Genomic DNA, 17,078 nt, shown 5'->3' with positions numbered 1-17,078 from the left:
TTAGGTCGAATTAGCAACTATTAAGTTGGCAATTTAAATCTTCAGATGGGGAGGATAACGCTGCTGAGAGGGTCGGCTCCGACATATGGAGAGCGAAGGGGAAAAAAGAAATTCAAACAAATTTTAATATGCAAAAACATTTTATTTTTGCAGTAATCCTGTATCAGCAAGAGAGAACTGGGGAAAACTGTTTTAAAAATCACCGAAAATAAAAGGAAATGGTTCCGTTATTAACTATTCGACAAAACAAAAAAATTGACATTTTTAACATAAAGAGAACCAAAATGCTCAATAAGTATTCCCAACTGTATAAAAATACCACTGTGACCTACTTTTCGCTGAGGTAAACCCGCTTTACTGTCATATTATTGTAAAAAAACAAATCTGCAAGTTTTTCATTTTTGCACGAAAATGAGAACAGATTTCTCGAGTGATTTGCTTGAGTGGAAATCGTAAACACTGAAATGTGTAAAACATATTTTTAGATAATTGTCGACATTGGATGAAGTATTCAACTTTTTACCGACATTCACAAAAATTGTTAAATCGAAACTGTGACCGTAATACTATTTACCCAGCACCAGATTGTTAACAATTGACGTGTGCAACATTTAAACACAAAGAATTCACGACATCACGGGACGAGAAATTAATGGGTTAGTAAGAAAGTGAGGTTAGGCTCGCGTCACTGATAAATTATTTTTTCCTTGTAATAAAACAAACCTTCACCCAAGTGCTTTTTCTGGATTCGTGTTCGCGGAATAAAACAGCATGTTCTTGGAAATTTTCATAAAGATTGCGAGGTTATACGGGATTTACGTGAAACATGTTTTTTTAAATCACCGAAATTGTTAAATCGGAACTGTGACTGTAATACTATTTACCCAGCACCAGATTGTTAACAATTGACGTGTGCAACATTTAAACACAAAGAATTCACGACATCACAGGACGAGAAATTAATGGGTTATGGTAAAAAAGTGAGGTTAGGTTCGCGTCACTGATAAATTATTTTTTCAGTTAAACAAACCTTCACCCAAGTGCTTTTTCTGGATTCGTGTTCGCGGAATAAAACAACATGTTCTTGGAAATTTTCATAAAGATTGCGAGGTTATACGGGATTTACGTGAAACATGTTTTTTTAAATCACCGAAATTGTTAAATCGGAACTGTGACTGTAATACTATTTACCCAGCACCAGATTGTTAACAATTGACGTGTGCAACATTTAAACACAAAGAATTCACGACATCACAGGACGAGAAATTAATGGGTTATGGTAAAAAAGTGAGGTTAGGTTCGCGTCACTGATAAATTATTTTTTCAGTTAAACAAACCTTCACCCAAGTGCTTTTTCTGGATTCGTGTTCGCGGAATAAAACAACATGTTCTTGGAAATTTTCATAAAGATTGCGAGGTTATACGGGATTTACGTGAAACATGTTTTTTTAAATCACCGAAATTGTTAAATCGGAACTGTGACTGTAATACTATTTACCCAGCACCAGATTGTTAACAATTGACGTGTGCAACATTTAAACACAAAGAATTCACGACATCACAGGACGAGAAATTAATGGGTTATGGTAAAAAAGTGAGGTTAGGTTCGCGTCACTGATAAATTATTTTTTCAGTTAAACAAACCTTCACCCAAGTGCTTTTTCTGGATTCGTGTTCGCGGAATAAAACAGCATGTTCTTGGAAATTTTCATAAAGATTGCGAGGTTATACGGGATTTACGTGAAATATGTTTTTTTAAATCACCGAAATTGTTAAATCGAAACTGTGACCGTAATACTATTTACTCAGCACCAGATTGTTAACAATTGACGTGTGCAATATTTAAACACAAAGAATTCACGACATCACAGGACGAGAAATTAATGGGTTATGGTAAAAAAGTGAGGTTAGGTTCGCGTCACTGATAAATTATTTTTTCAGTTAAACAAACCTTCACCCAAGTGCTTTTTCTGGATTCGTGTTCGCGGAATAAAACAGCATGTTCTTGGACATTTTCATAAAGATTGCGAGGTTATACGGGATTTACGTGAAACATGTTTTTTTAAATCACCGTAAGGGAAATGATTCGTCAAAATTGGGAAGCAAGGGAGCAGAAGAGATACAAATATTAAGTTCTTTGGCGATTTAGGCGAATTTTTCGTCCCTCAACAAGTGTAATGAAGACACTTGTGCGAGTCACAATCGAGCGAATTCATCGCGAATCTCTCCCCTTATGTGCGCAATTTCAATTTAGGGCTCACATAAACAAAGCAATAACGCGGGGCGTCCGTTACATCGGCAACTTCTCCGTGGAAAAGTGTTGCTTTTTGGCCCCTCCGGTTATTAAATTGAAAGTTATCGACTGTTGTTGGCAAACTTTCAACGCTAATCCACTTTGGCGGTAGCCGGGAAAGACGACAACTTTTCCCTCGCGACGACCGCATGTACTTCCCCTGTTCTTTTTTATAGACGGCGAAAGCTCGTAAAGCGAACGGCCCAATTAAGCGGCACCGGAACACAAAACAAAAAACTCGACGCACAAAACACGTCACCGGATACCCGGAAAGATTAGCGCCGAACCTCGCGTTCCGGCACTAATTAATTCCGGATCCGATTCCGCTAATTTAAACTAATCGAAGCGCGTTTCGGATTTTTTCCGCTACGGCCCTGGCCGGTTGACGAACGGCGGAGGCAGTGGCGGAGGGTGAGGCGGGCTACATCGATCCACCGGGAAAAACCGTGTCGTACTCGGTTTTACATGACGTGGACGATGACCAGGGGTGGCTTCCAGATGGGGTCGCTTTTACCGGTGCAGGGCGGCTAATGGCTCGGCCAAATCGGGCTCATACGCACCGCAAACATTGACACTGGATCGCGAGGGGTGCGATTAGGGGTGGCGGGGGCCACCCCGGAAAACTTCGCGTGTACATTGCGCCGCGTGCAATTCAAGGACGTTCAATTCATGCGCTGGGGGATCTACCCCGGCTGCGACCGAATCGCAGATTAGATAGGTTACTGTTAGACCTGAATTTCACGTAATGGATACGCTGGATACCTGGGATTTACACCGGAGACCCCAAAACAGTTACACGGAGAGGTTTGGGGATAAGTAACGTTATTAAGTTGGCACTGACAGTTACATATTGTCTACAAACATAAATTGACAGTTTACGTGATTCCCCATTCCTGCTGTTCGCCTGCAATGCACTAACAATAAATCAAAAAAGCTAATCGCCGCTTTGGAGCGCGTCCAGACTCGGAGGAATTAATTCGCTCCTAATTAAATTTCATTATTTACTGATTATTCATCACGCTCCTCACAAAACCCATGTAATCAACACTTGAACGACTATTTTCATTTGTCCGGAAAAATACCTAGTCAAGAAAAAAACTATTAAAAATCACCTCCTATCATCTCTAGCTCTAGCTAGGTCCATTCACTTCGATTCTAGTAAATATTAGATTTTAAAAATAGTCATGGACGCAGTTGGCCGTGAACATTCAAATTTAAGTTGGCAGTACGGGCATTTATGGTGATTTTAGAGTTTTATGGTTTACCGGGTTTACATTTCAATTGTCAAGAAAGCGTCAAGGTCAAGAACATTTTAACGAACACCTATTTTTGGACATTCGCTAACTAATAAATAACGCTTTTAACTAAAAAATATCTGACAAAACAGAGAATTTGCTGATTATTCTCTGCGAATGCACTGATAGTTTTCCAGTAACATAACTAAAATGTATTCACTTTTAGGTATATTTGTCATTTCTTTTAAATCTTAACCTCAAACTGTCAAAATTGATATTCACCCGATGTAATGCAATTATCTTTATTCGATACTGGAAACCAATGTACTAGATTGTTTTATTTTATTATTTGCTTGTGAATAGCCCTCCCCCCCCCCCCCCCAAGCCCGGCATCCTGTTGCGATTTAATTGCGGGGCACGTGACCGGAAAATCGGTCGACCCCGCAAGAAAAACCGTCCTCCGGCCGTACTAATGAAGGCGGAGGAGGATCGATGCGAATTTTTTTGTGCTCCATCAGCCGTTCTCCGTTATCTTTCCTTCCGATGACATTTGCAGAAACGCTCACTTTATAATACCTTCCGATAAACTAACTGCTTCGGCGACGGACTTATCGGCGACGTTTCTTGCTGCCTCCAGGAAAGAATAAATGGAACCGAACTAATTCCCCCGGCGCGGGTGGTGATTTCTGTCGATGTTGTTTTAAGTGCACGCGGCGTCGAGAAAAACCGTCACTCTTTCGGGTAGCTTCTGGAAAATTCCGGGCACGTCCGACGCGTCCCCTCCCGGAAACAACTACGCTTCGTAGTTTTTCCTTTTGGCATTTCCTCGGCGTCTGCGAGCGGAATAGTTTCGGCCACCCCGAACGAAATTTTAAGCGAGATCGAAGAGTGCGTAACAATTCTCTTCGGGAAAACGCGGTCTCGAAGAAAATCCGCAGAAGCAGAGATGAGGGACGCTAGATAATCAGCCGAGATTTGTTGCAGAGTTCACTTTGATGCCGCCACGATCCATCACCCCAACAAACAACAAAGGTAGCATAAACTAATCTCGACGTTATACACTCGACTCCATCAAGCTACAAATCAGATCCATCCGCGTCTATGATCGATCAAATCCCAGACGCGAATTGATAACCTGTCGCCATCTTGACAAATGGCGGCTCACCGCAAATCGTCCCGTTTAGGGCAGGACCGCCGAAATTCAGCCAGAACTAAACGGCGAAGAATGCCAGTCGAGAATGCCAGTTGGTTGTTGTCGCAAAGTTGCGGAATTATGCAGACCCTGTGTACGCACCCCTGTCACTCGACTCGTAAACGCCGGCACGTCAAAGCCCCCAATCGAATTAGGCCACTCTGTGTAATCCGGAAAAAATTGGAATTTATCTGGCTCGGCTAGGCCCAACCCAATTTAATCGAGTGGTGGAATAGGTAAAGAGGCCCGGATTAGTCCAGGATTTTTAATCTGTTTTTTCGCCGCAATTCGATCAACCTGTTTGAATGTTTGACGAGGCCGAATGCCGTTGGGGCCGCGCCCCGCACAAACACCAACACCGCTCTTTCTTCTTCTCTTTGCGCCTCCAAATCGCCTCATCTACAAATATTCACAGTTTCACGTCTTCCATCATTTTTCTAATTTGATGCTCTAGACTTGTTTCGATGCTTCTTTGTTCCTGCACAGCTGCTCGCCTTTTATTTCCTAAATAAGACGTACCCGAAGCTATTCTGGATTCCTGACAAATTCATTCAACTGCTTACAAAAGGGAAATTGTATTCTAGTCTATAAAGCGAAGCACTTCCCTTAACAAACCTCCCGGCGATGATTTCTTCATCCAAACCGAATCTTTTCTATGCATACCACTGTCTGCCTTAGATCCTTTGTACACTTTCACGATGCCAAATCCTTCAGAATGTATGTTTCACAACGTACACTTATCTCTCAACTGACACGTCTGATTAAACACCACAATATCTGCAATTCTCCTTCGATTGCTTTTCCAAGAAACGTCTCGTTCCCTCTTTCGGAACAAAGGATCACTCGATGTTCCCATTGTTATAACAGTTCTAACAAACTCCGATATGAACGATGTACGATCTAAAATGAAGCTTCAATAATCGCACTATGTAATACAAAAAAAAAACGCATGAACGCCAAGTATTATCTATTAATTTTGATTGTGACCAGTCCCTAGTACCTAACTTTTCAGTTGCTAGGTTATTGATAGGGAATTTTAGATAACACTAAATCCAGCCGCAGTTGGCAACTCTCGGAGGCGCCATTTTGGCAGAAACGTCTCGACTCTCTCGCTGACAGAACAACTTGCGCAAACAAAATTTCAGAATTCAAAAGGAAAATGCCACGTCGTCTTCTCAAAGATGAGACCAAACGGTCAATATTGACTTGTTTCGTGACATTTATTGAAGCCAACGACAAACAACTCACAAAGCGAACATCGCCAATAAAGTTGCTGAAATTTTTTGTACATAAATTTATACAAATTCATTGTTCGGTTAACTCTATTTGTGCTATTTTTTTGTACATTTTGGCTAGTGTTGTAGTTTGATTCCTTCTGCCTTTTCATCCCCTATAAAACATTTCTCTGAACTTCATGTTTCTTGCTGTCCGATTAGTTTTTATTTGAAAATATTTGTATTATTCAATGCAATTAATTGGAGGGTCTGATTACCTTTAGTAATGCCCAGGTATTTTTCGCGTTTCTCTTGCTGCCAAATGATCATTTCCTTCATTTCTATCGAGAATTGCATGAGATAATTTTGAGGTTTTGACATTGAATGATCTGAACCTGGACATAACCCCACTTTTCAACAGACGTGATCACACAATCAGAATCAGACAAACGTTTTTAGTTTCTCCTACTACACATATTAATTTCCGTGAATAGAAATTAGATACGTTCATCACTTTCTGCACAATTTCGTCGCTTCTTTATGGTAAAACAAAACCAATCAGCTGGTTTCAAACCCAAATCCGAAATGCGCTTCTAGATCTCCATCTGAGATCGAATCGCCGACTTAAATTAGCCGCTGGCACGTAAGGTTTTCCACTTTTTCATTTTATCGACGACCTTGATTAAAACCTTGGAATCTCGCCCTCCGTCGCCACCTGAAAGCTTCGTTCGAGATGACACACGTCTCCGTGAAAAATTCACCGGATTCTTCCATGATTAGGCGGTCGAATTTTAAACCCGAGATATATGAGCCGGTTCGCAACGCGAAGATTTCTCTTACGAATTGAAGAGAGAAGTGCCCGGAGCGAGCCGTTGATTTGCGAGCCCGGAGCCGTCCGTATCCCATACCGGACAAATTACTGGCGCAGCTTCTAATCCGCACCGGCCCCGTCGAGCTTTAAACATTCAAAAGATCTGCAGTCGATAAGTTCTTGCGGCGCAAAACACCTCTTGCACTCTAATTGGGGCGCGGGGGCGTCGCAATTCCCGGAAAAAATCGAACCCGCCGCGAGCCAATTTGGCCGATGGTTATCGCCGATTTTTTCCGGCTTTCCCACATGCAACGATCGATTGTTATTAACAACATCCTTCGCGGCGCGACTCTATTTTCTAGAGCGCCTAGACGAAAGGGAAATTTTATCGTAATTGGGGCCGTGATCTGATTCGCGTTTTATTCACCGGAACCAAAGCTGCTCCCAACACGGAACAATTTGTCGGAAAGGGCCGGGGCGCCTGCGCAAACGCCACCGACCAATCATCTTTCGCCTTCCGATAGCTCACTCAGCACGGCAACGACTTAATTGTGGTTTTCGTGCCGGCGCATTTGCGTTAATGATGACGACTGCTTAAGTAAACTGTTGTCTTCGGAGAAAACGATGCATAATTTATTTTTCTAAGCAATTAATCGCCCGAATAAACACCAAAACCCACACATCACGGCCAGAATTTACAAACTGTTGCTAAAAATGAGAATCGTCGGTCTCGATTACAAAAGCAGACATTTCACATGGAGTTTGGTGATGTTGTTGTCATGTCTGCAACCTCCAGAACAATGCCGCCCGAAATTAACACCAATCCGCTGTCAGATAATGTTACACGGCGAGTTATGGCTTTATGAAAGCTACTACAAACATGGCCGACCGCTCGGGTTACCCCACAATGACACGGCCCCCTCCGGAAGAAAGTTCAAGTTTCAAAAACTTGCACGATGAAATCTTACACATTTTTGGTCCCAACTGTGTTAAAAAGTAAATCGCATTTTCCTCAACGTGAGTCACATTTTTACAGAGAACAGCAACGAATAGGTAAACACAAAATAATGAACCAAAGGTGCTGAATTAAGAAACGCACACTTGCAGACATTCTCCAGAATAATTTTGTGACTTATCTAGATCAAGTACAATGTTTCATTCATTTAAACGAAACTTTCAGGTGTTGCTGTTAAAAAGCGCAGCAGAGAAAGGACATAGGTATCGTTGAATAAAGGCCCGGGAGTTTTAAATCTCATTGTTTCATTGCACTAGGTGAGGAAATTCTTTTACAACCGACAGGTCACACATAATTAACACCTTTATGAAAACAAAGATTTCAAGGTTCTCAAAATTGCCAACTGAAATTTTTGGTCACAGCCAACTCTAATTTATTTATTTTTTTCGATCTCACAGTACTTCTTATAAAACTCGTATCGTAATAACTATTACTGATTATAGAACTTATCCTGTATTCACGCACTCAACGAATAGATATTATCAATTCTATTGTCTTTTCCTCGAGAGAAAATGAACTTGGAAAATACGTTTATTGTCATCTTTATGTGCACTGCTGCTACGCATTTACTTTTCTTGATGGACGTCCTGTCTTTGTTCGCCGCAATAAATGTTTTCACTTCGAAAAAAAAAACGAAAAGAAAAGTGTCACGCACATCTTTGCCGTCGTTGAGAACCCACAAGAGCTCAGATAATGTTACGTCGTCTTAGTAGGTACACATATGCATTACTCGGCGGTGAAAATAAATGGAAAAGCGTCTTCGCAGCAGTGGAGATTTTCCGTCTCGTGTTGGAAAAATCGATGCACTTTAATTAAAAGAAAACAAAGGAGAAGATACAGATGAGAAAGTTGCAAGACTCGACGGCCGCGATGCCAAATCGAGTAATTTGGGAGTTGTCAAGTGCAACGTCTTGCATTATGGGCCGACGTGTAGTGGACACTGCAATTAACGGGATGTCGCATAATTGCGGCAAATTCGATCAACGGCGCCCCCACTTCCAAAATTAGACCCCGCCGATGGTACGACGTCCATTTTGCCCTCTTTTTCTTCGAAGCGAACGCTTCTAAATCGGTCATCCCTCGATTAATCACCGACCTTGAAGAACGGGAAACGAAGAACCGTTAACCGAATGCACACCGCCCGCGCTTTCGTTTATTATTTCCGCGATAACTTAAACAAGCCGCCTCAAAACGGTATACACATTACGCACCTGTCAAATTTCAAAAGCAAATTTCCACCCGGCCGCAAATATTTACCGGACTTTCCGATTTGCATCGCAAATTGCCTCGACGACTTAAAATTAGACGTTCGCACGTTAGGTTTCTTTTCCTTTGGGACGAGGACCGCGCGAGGTGAGGTTAGGAACCCTCGCGGCCGCCAAAAAATTCGCGAGTGCAGCGTCGAACTGTCATCTGTCAAAACGCCACCGGGAATCAGACGGGAATCTGAGCGATTGTGCACACCGCTTAATCTTCGATAATTCAAACAATTTAATTTAAATCGGTTAAATATTTGGCGCACCCGTCAAGTATCAAAAACGGATTTTGACCGGGCCACGAATATTGAACAGAGCTTTCGATTTGCATTCCAAATTGCGGCGACCGTTTAAATTAGACATTGGCACGTCAAGTGTTCCATAAGCGAGCGCTTTGTTTTCACGTTTCGTCGATCATTTTCGCAAGTCTTTACGTTCCGGGGAGCGCCGTTCGTGTGCGTTGTTTTCCTCCACCGAATGGCCGATAATTTGGAAAAATGGCGCTTTGATTGCCACCGACTGCGACACAACCACCACACCATCAATTAACGTCGCCTCCGTGTCCGATTGTTTTGCGGAATTTGTCCAGATTTTCGCATTAAACGCGACACCCGCAAAAAACGGGTGGTGGGTGAGGGCCCCCCGTTTCGAAACAGGACCACGAAAATGTATCGGTGCGTTCGCGGGACCCGGAATCGGATCGAACGTAATTGACTTGCATCTGGTAATTATTCATCTTGTCAAGCGTCGTCCGCCGCGTAAATTCTGTTGCCAACGCGACAACAAAAAAATTACCAGGATGCCGAATCGAATAAATGTCAAACGTCACGTGGTGAATTGATAAATTTCGGCGCTTTGTGGAACAACCAACAACGGCAGTCTCCAGTTTTCGGGGGCCCCAATTAACGGGAAAGACGTTCCCGTATCGGGGGTGAGAGGTCGTAACTTATTTTTATTGTTCGCGTTGCGAGGGGGCGCCCGAATGACGGTGATATTTCGGTTGTTTTGTGTGGGAAGTGGGCCGTGAAAAGTCGCAAGTGTCGTATGAAAATGGCGTCCGAAGATGGGGGTACATTTGGGGTCGCGTCCGTGATCGATATTTTTCCTGTAGTTGGAGGCGCGCTGGTTAAAATCCGGTGTAATATTGATGTTTGTTTATGTACACAACGTCAACATAATAACCGCATCAAGTATTGATCAGAAGTGGGAATTGTCCGGATAAGAATTGACCACAGCACCGGGGGCCGTCGCCTACCTCGTCATAAATGAAATTGTCTATTTCCTCGAGCGGCCTGCCGTAGAGCTTGGCCGGGAAAGGCTCGAACTTGGCGGGGAGGCGGGAGCCGTCCTCGACACTGAGCTTCCTCCTGGGCTGGAAGCCGTACTCGCGCACCAGTTGCACAGTTTTCCTCTCGAGCCGCTCGAGCGACTCCTTGGTGAAGGGCTTGACCTGGGTGCGGGGCCTGGCGGCGGCCGCCGGAGCGGGGTCCGAGTTGCGCTTGCCGAAGCCGCGGGGCTCCAGCCGGCTCTCGGGGCCCCGCGGGTACGACTCCGGACGCGGGGGCCTCGGCTCGACGGGCGGCTCGCGGCGCACCACCTGGGGGTCCGGCGGCGCCGGCTCGGGCGCGTCTGCTGGACTCGACATGGAGTTGCTAGGGCCCTGGGCCCGGAACGCGAAGCGGCATGGCGAAAGACTCGCGGTAGACTGCCGAGTGCCGCCGGTGACGACGCAACGGCGCCGCCGCCGACGACGGCCGCGGCGTCGGGACGCGACCCAAGCGCGCTCGGGGCTTTTCACGCCGAGGAGTCGACCAGGACGGAACGCGGACGCTCCGCCGCCCCCGGCAAAATTCCCATCTCTTTCAAATCCCACTTCCAATTGTTGACTTCTTTTCAGCTCAGCTCCATCTCCTCCTCGCGACGTCTCGAAACCCACTACATTTTTGCAGAAACCTTGAAACACGAAAAACCCTAGATGTTGCGCATCTGTATCGATTTTGGCAGGGTCGGGGGTTCCCCAGGTAGCCGTATATTAATAAAAGGGTCTGTCATAAATATAAGAAGGGCGGATGACGGGGGTGACTAGGCAGATACATCATCCCGCCGCCGGAAATTGATACATTATCGGCCGCACCAACCCCAAATTGATATTTTTTTCACCGATATAAATTGCCACATAATTCCGACGAAAAATACAAGCAGATGACACGAAAGGAAATTATCTGTTGACAAGATTGATTCCGAGCGATTCAGGCATGCATAAATTGCAAAAATCCCCAACAAGCGATCTCTAGAAAAGCGTGAAAGGAAACGATCTGCGAGCAAAGGAGATCTTCATCGAGGTTTGCGTATGTCGTCTCCGAAGAGGACGGTCCGAGGTTTACGATTTTTTGCGGTCCTTCGAGCCGGACCGCGGGGCCCGAGAGAAATCCGCAACACACGATGACGATGACGTATCGTGACGCAACAAGCTCCGCAGACGTTGGCGGCGGATCGATATGGACAGAAGGGGGTCGGTGTATCCCCGCGCGCTACACCTGTACTCGTTTCGGGACTCGTGCCGGTGTGACGTCACCAGTTTCGATTCGTCGCCTACCTAATCGACCGTTCGGTAGGTCCAACAGGGGATCGGTAAGTTCCGGGATGGTCAAAACTTTGGCAATTAATGTCGAGAATCGGATCCGGCTCGTATCCGGCATCAACAAGTAATTAAAGCGTTTATCTTTAGACGCATAACGCCACGTGGAAACTCTTCAAGTATCTTGATGATCAAACTTTGACATCAGACGAAATCTCCCCTGTCATAAAAAAGTAAGTCACTCCGAAATATAAAATGTATGAAGTACAAAGTGGAGAATAAAAATTACGATCCAATATGACGGAATATATGACGTGAAGAATTGTGATCGTGACAGCCGATCTGTAAACAGTATGTCTTTGTGGTTCTTTATGTGAGGAGGCTCCTTCCCTTTGACACCCCATTATTTGTCGTCGCCGCGCCACCGATCCGATCGTTTTCGGGGTCGCCGAAGGAGCTGCAAATTTGCGGGGCAATTCTGCAAAGTGCTCCGCTCGTGTTGTCATAGTGCAGTGGCAATTACTGCAACAGCGCAGACCAGGGACATTTATTAAAAATTTCTCGACTTGTATTAGGTTTCGCCGACTGTTATACAGTGTATTCTCTCTTAGCGGACACTCCTCACAAGCGGACCCCTCTTTTAAACGGACGATTTTTTTGCGACCGGCCATTCCATATGCTATTATTAATTAAAAAAATTCTCTTAAGCGGACTCTTTTAAGACCGGACACGGACAGTGATTCTTCAATCGAAACTCTCTTGTATGGACAGCTTGCATCTTAATGCCACGCTGATACTTGCAACATTTGTGATATCGATATGGGAAATTGTTAAATATCCAGGTTCAGGCACGTTCGGCCATTTCATTGTTAATTTTTTAGTCATTCTGTTAGTAAGAAATGCCACTATGTACGTACAGTAGTGCAGTTCAGAATCAGGTCTCCTAATGTTACATTTCGAAAGTGTTTCACTAAAACAGTTTAATTTAAAGCAGGAAATATTAGAAGATTACTTCACTCAGAATTAAAATTATTTTGTCAAAAACAAATCAGTATTATGTATCTAATTAGGTATAAGTGTATTTCATATTATGTGTCCATTTGAAAAAAAAAGTACATATAGGGCATTCATTTTAAACGTTGGGTAAAGTTGTAAACTCAAAACACCATAAATTACGAAAGCGGCAAATTTTCATTGTATCGGTACCGTAAAGTAGGAATCCCTCTGTTCATATAAAACTGGTACCACGTCGTACTTTCACCATCTTATTGACGAGCAAAAGAAAGAGACGTTAAAATATCCACAAGTAAAAAAAATTAAAACACATTTTGTGATCAGTGACCAAAAAAATGTAAAGAGATTGTTGATTTTAAATAATGTATTTGACAAATAAGATTACTTAATAAAGAAATAAGAGTAATTAGTAAAGTATCCATTACATGTATCTTTTAAAGTAAGTAAAAAATAAATAATAAAATACGTAAACAAATAAAAAAATTAATCGTCATCTGAATCAAATTCACTAGACACTAGATGATTCACCAGTATTGGCAACAAATGTTACTGGTTTCACTTGGTCTTCTAAAAGTTGATCTCGATCCCACCATTCTTTAATTTTGGACCCGAAGATATTGAACACAGTTTTAGATTCACTGAGTTTCGGACAAGTGTCAAAGCAGGCAAGTTTTATTACAAAACCCAACATTTAAAATGAATGCACTATAGTTTATTTAAAGAGTTCGTGTGTAAATTTGGCTTTTTTGGCATGAGTGGCATTTCACTCGCGTTCTAAATACGAGTACCAAAAAAAGCCCAATTTACACAGGAAAGAGTTGAATACAACATTTTTTTGTTCGACCAACCCCTTAAAGGCTCCAAATCGCTTAAAATCTTTAAAATTAGCTTGACGTTTCGTTTTTCAAGTTGTGACATTTATCGAAATTTTGTACAGTAATGAACTATATTACTGTACTCAAAATCGTACAGTAATAGGTCACTTTACAGCATAGCATTTAAATACTCCCTGACGCTCGTATTTAAACTTGCCATACTCGTCTAGTAAACGTCCACTTTTCTGAATTCGTAATGTAATCTACTATTTTTCCTCAGAAACGGACGCTTCTATTAAGCGGACAAACTTTCTTAAGTGGACGTCTCTCTTGAGTGGACAAATTCCGTGCGACCGATGGTGTCCGCTTATGAGAGAATACACTGTATTTAGGTTTATTATTTAATAAAGTCGTTTGTCTGCACGAGAACCGAGGGGCAGGTTCGAAATGTGTGGCACGTGATCCGAACTGACCGCAATCTGAAGCTCCTTCCTTCACATTTTAATGTCACGATGAAAAATACATGCACGAAGACGAGCGACACAACAGTTTGAAGTTTGAAACGAAAAAGGCAAAGCAAAAGGTATGCGGATAGATTCGAATCGGATTTAATTTCATGCAAGAAAAAGAGGTCCGCCTGCAGACGCCATTTTGGTTCCAAATAAGGCAACTGTGGAAAGCTGGAAAGTAAAATGTAAATGTGGTCTACGTGATATGACGAGGATTCCCTTGAAGCAAGAATCAAAGCCCTGCAGTAATTGTGAAAAAAGTCACGAGCGAAAAAATTAGTTTTTATAGTTTTTTGCAATTTTCTCAGAAGAGAAGAATCCAAGTGCATCGCGATATGATTGGTCTGCGGTCATTTCCAATAAGTATGAGAGACTTTTTTGTGGGCGTGAGCTTAAAAGAAACGTACCTATTGGTAGATGACATTACCATTTTTGTTAAAAAATACTTACGCAAAGATAATCACCAAATCGAATTATAATAATTTTTCAAGCATTTCTGTTCCACGCTGTGTTGTTTTTTATATTTTTTGTCGATTAAAACCGTGCCGGCAGGTTACAAAAGACAAACAGCAAACATTCTCGGACCGACCAACCATCTGCCACTCCATTGTAGACCGACAATCAACATCCCCATCTGGTCCTTATCCCGCAGGATCAACGACAAATTCGTCTCTCTTCCTTTACACCCCGTTTTTGTGCAGTTTTTATTGCGATATTTGCGCCTCCTCGGCGTTGTCCCCGCATTTTTTGTCGGCCCGTTTCGCATCGTTATTTCGCTGTTTCGGTTTAATGAAACTATCCGAAACGGAACGGCCTCTTAATTTTAATAATTCAGCCGGCCGCCCCCGAGAAGCCGCCGACTTTCGCTCCGATGCCGGCGGGGATTATCGTTTAAAATTAAATGACGCAACTTCCAATTAGCTGATCCTCGGCTGATCCTTGTTTTTCGGTCGGCGGTGGTTTATTCATCGCCTTGGCAAGTTGACGGGGATTATTGAGGTCACGGGACACGGAGAGGCCTTCGGGTGTCCCAGATCCGGTTAAACGAAGAGATTTCAAAACATGCAAGTGTTGGATTTGTCTGTCGCTTGAGAGGTGTGAAATTTCGTGTTAAAATTAAGCGCAACATCTCTGCGACAATATTGAACAGGATCAGAATGGGAATGGTGGAAGTTTACGATGGTGGAAACACCGAAGCTGAAACACACTTAAAAAATGTAATTATTAATGTAAATAATAAATAACGGGAAAAGTAGATGGAAATCGTTTCGTGAGAGATTTTAAGCCGGCATTAAAGGTCAGCACATAGGGAAGTGTTTTACAGCGTAATGTAATAAAATATTAACATGCATAATTCCGAAGTTATTATTAAACTGAGCCACATTAACAATCGATGTCGGGTTCATCTAAATGTTTTGATAGCAGCTCCATCTGGACGGAGTCCAACTGGTTCAGAAACAGGACTCTATACTGAAAGCTTGGCCCGTGAGCTTGCCGTTTAAAAAAATAGAATTTCTAGGACAATGCATGTCCTAGATGCATGACAAAGTATATTTTTAATATGACCTGCTATACCTATTATAACCGACCTGTTCAAAAGTGTAGTTTTAGTGATCCCCGCAGAGCGCTAGTGTACGGGCGTTTTTTAGGGATATTACTCATCTTAAGTTTTTGTCACCGAGAATTTTTCTTGTTCAAATGACATTTTGAATTTGAAGTCAAGAACCTCTTTGTTTTTTTGCTGCTTTGAAATGAAATTTGTGAATCTTTTCCTTATTGTTTGTTGTTTTTGTGTTTAGTGTTGTTATTGTTCTTTGTTATATATTGCGCATTGATTATTATTTAAGCGTGAAGCGCCTGTGTTGTGGCGCCTTCATCGACGGAAATTGGCTCTTTCTCTTTTCATAATCATTTTTAATTAAATGAACAGGCTGGTTATTATAATACATCAGGTCCCAGGTTGTGATTTTTACATAACTATTAGATAAAACATTAATTTAATTAGAACCTCTTTTTTTTTAAATAGTCCGCAACCAACTTTACAAGCATCGCCAAAACTCAAATCGGCATCAAATATTTTAATTTAAACTTAGACAAAAACAGCACCAGAACGATTATTTTTGTGATGGTCATATCCACAGATTAAAGCTCCCCATTGGCGCATACATGTATAGTACAAATATTTTTAATTTATGCACCGTTATCTACTTGAGCAGAAATATGTTACAAATCATCGCTAAAAGTATCATTGATAACCCACGAGGGTCAAAAAAAATTCTTTAACGCGTCAGTCCGCATCGTTGTAAGATTCCAAGATGAAGTTATTGTCAGTACCAGTTACGATTATTTTCCTTTTACACCACTGCGGTGTAGGTTCGCTCGAAAGTAAGTTCATTTGGCAAAATCAACCACATAGGTACTGAGAACAAACACCAATTCAGATTATTACTGGAGAGAATACGTGGGACGAGTCCCTGAAGATGCGATCGTTGCTGGTAAAACCGCCGCTCATACGAACGTTTACATCGGACAGGGTTACCTGAAAAATGCAGGTTTGATAGTGGGGTCGATTTTTCCAGGAGTAAAAGAACTTCACGTGCCCTACGACGGTGATAAAAAGTTGGACAAATCCATTAAAGTAAGTGAGGAATAAGGTGTAACTCAAAAAATGTATCTTCCTGTGCTAGATACTGTGCGGTCCACAAGACAATTTTTATTGGATGTTGGCAAATTATAACAATCTTCAACTGGAAGTTATCGATAAGCATGCGGTCATAGGAGGTCACGAAGACGCTCACGGATCTATGAACATCGGAAGGATCAGTCATGGGGGAGACATTATAGTAGGAAAAGTTACTTCGTATTGGCCTGGAAAAGCATATTTCAATTTTGTCGAGAATGGTAGTGAAAAACGCGTCGATTCTTATCAGATTTTGATGTATAAAGGTAATGTAAAGTAAAAAAGTTATAGATTGCTTAATAATCTCAGGGGACCTCGTTAGAGGCTCTTGGATCTATATTTTGTTATTACATCAGTGTATATCAGCAAATATTACTCATAAAGCTTATTTAAAGTTTCTTGTAAATAATTTTCGAAAAGCTACAAATGACGTACCTACCTACCTGAAACCGGTTCCCTTGATGTG

At 42.3% G+C, this 17,078-nt stretch overlaps 1 protein-coding gene and 1 long non-coding RNA gene across 7 annotated transcripts in view; one reads left to right on the top strand and one right to left on the bottom strand.

Moving 5' to 3' along the window:
• Nucleotides 1-10,725, bottom strand: part of LOC138123153 (sodium channel protein 60E-like) — a 61,602-nt gene extending 50,877 nt beyond the window's left edge. For all 6 annotated transcript variants that reach the window (XM_069037707.1, XM_069037710.1, XM_069037713.1 and 3 more), the window contains exon 1: nucleotides 10,272-10,725. In XM_069037707.1, coding sequence (XP_068893808.1) covers nucleotides 10,272-10,661 — 390 coding nt within the window. In that variant the 5' untranslated portion in view covers nucleotides 10,662-10,725. The remainder of the gene's footprint in view (nucleotides 1-10,271) is intronic.
• Nucleotides 356-1,735, top strand: LOC138124128 (uncharacterized). The gene is made up of 2 exons (XR_011157015.1): nucleotides 356-1,580; nucleotides 1,635-1,735. It is a non-coding gene; the product is annotated as an uncharacterized lncRNA (long non-coding RNA).
• Nucleotides 10,726-17,078: the final 6,353 nt, after the last annotated feature.

The sequence above is a fragment of the Tenebrio molitor genome, chromosome 2 (genome assembly GCF_963966145.1).
Source record: "Tenebrio molitor chromosome 2, icTenMoli1.1, whole genome shotgun sequence".
Lineage (NCBI taxonomy): Eukaryota > Metazoa > Arthropoda > Insecta > Coleoptera > Tenebrionidae > Tenebrio > Tenebrio molitor.
This window is presented reverse-complemented; position numbering and strand designations above follow the sequence as displayed.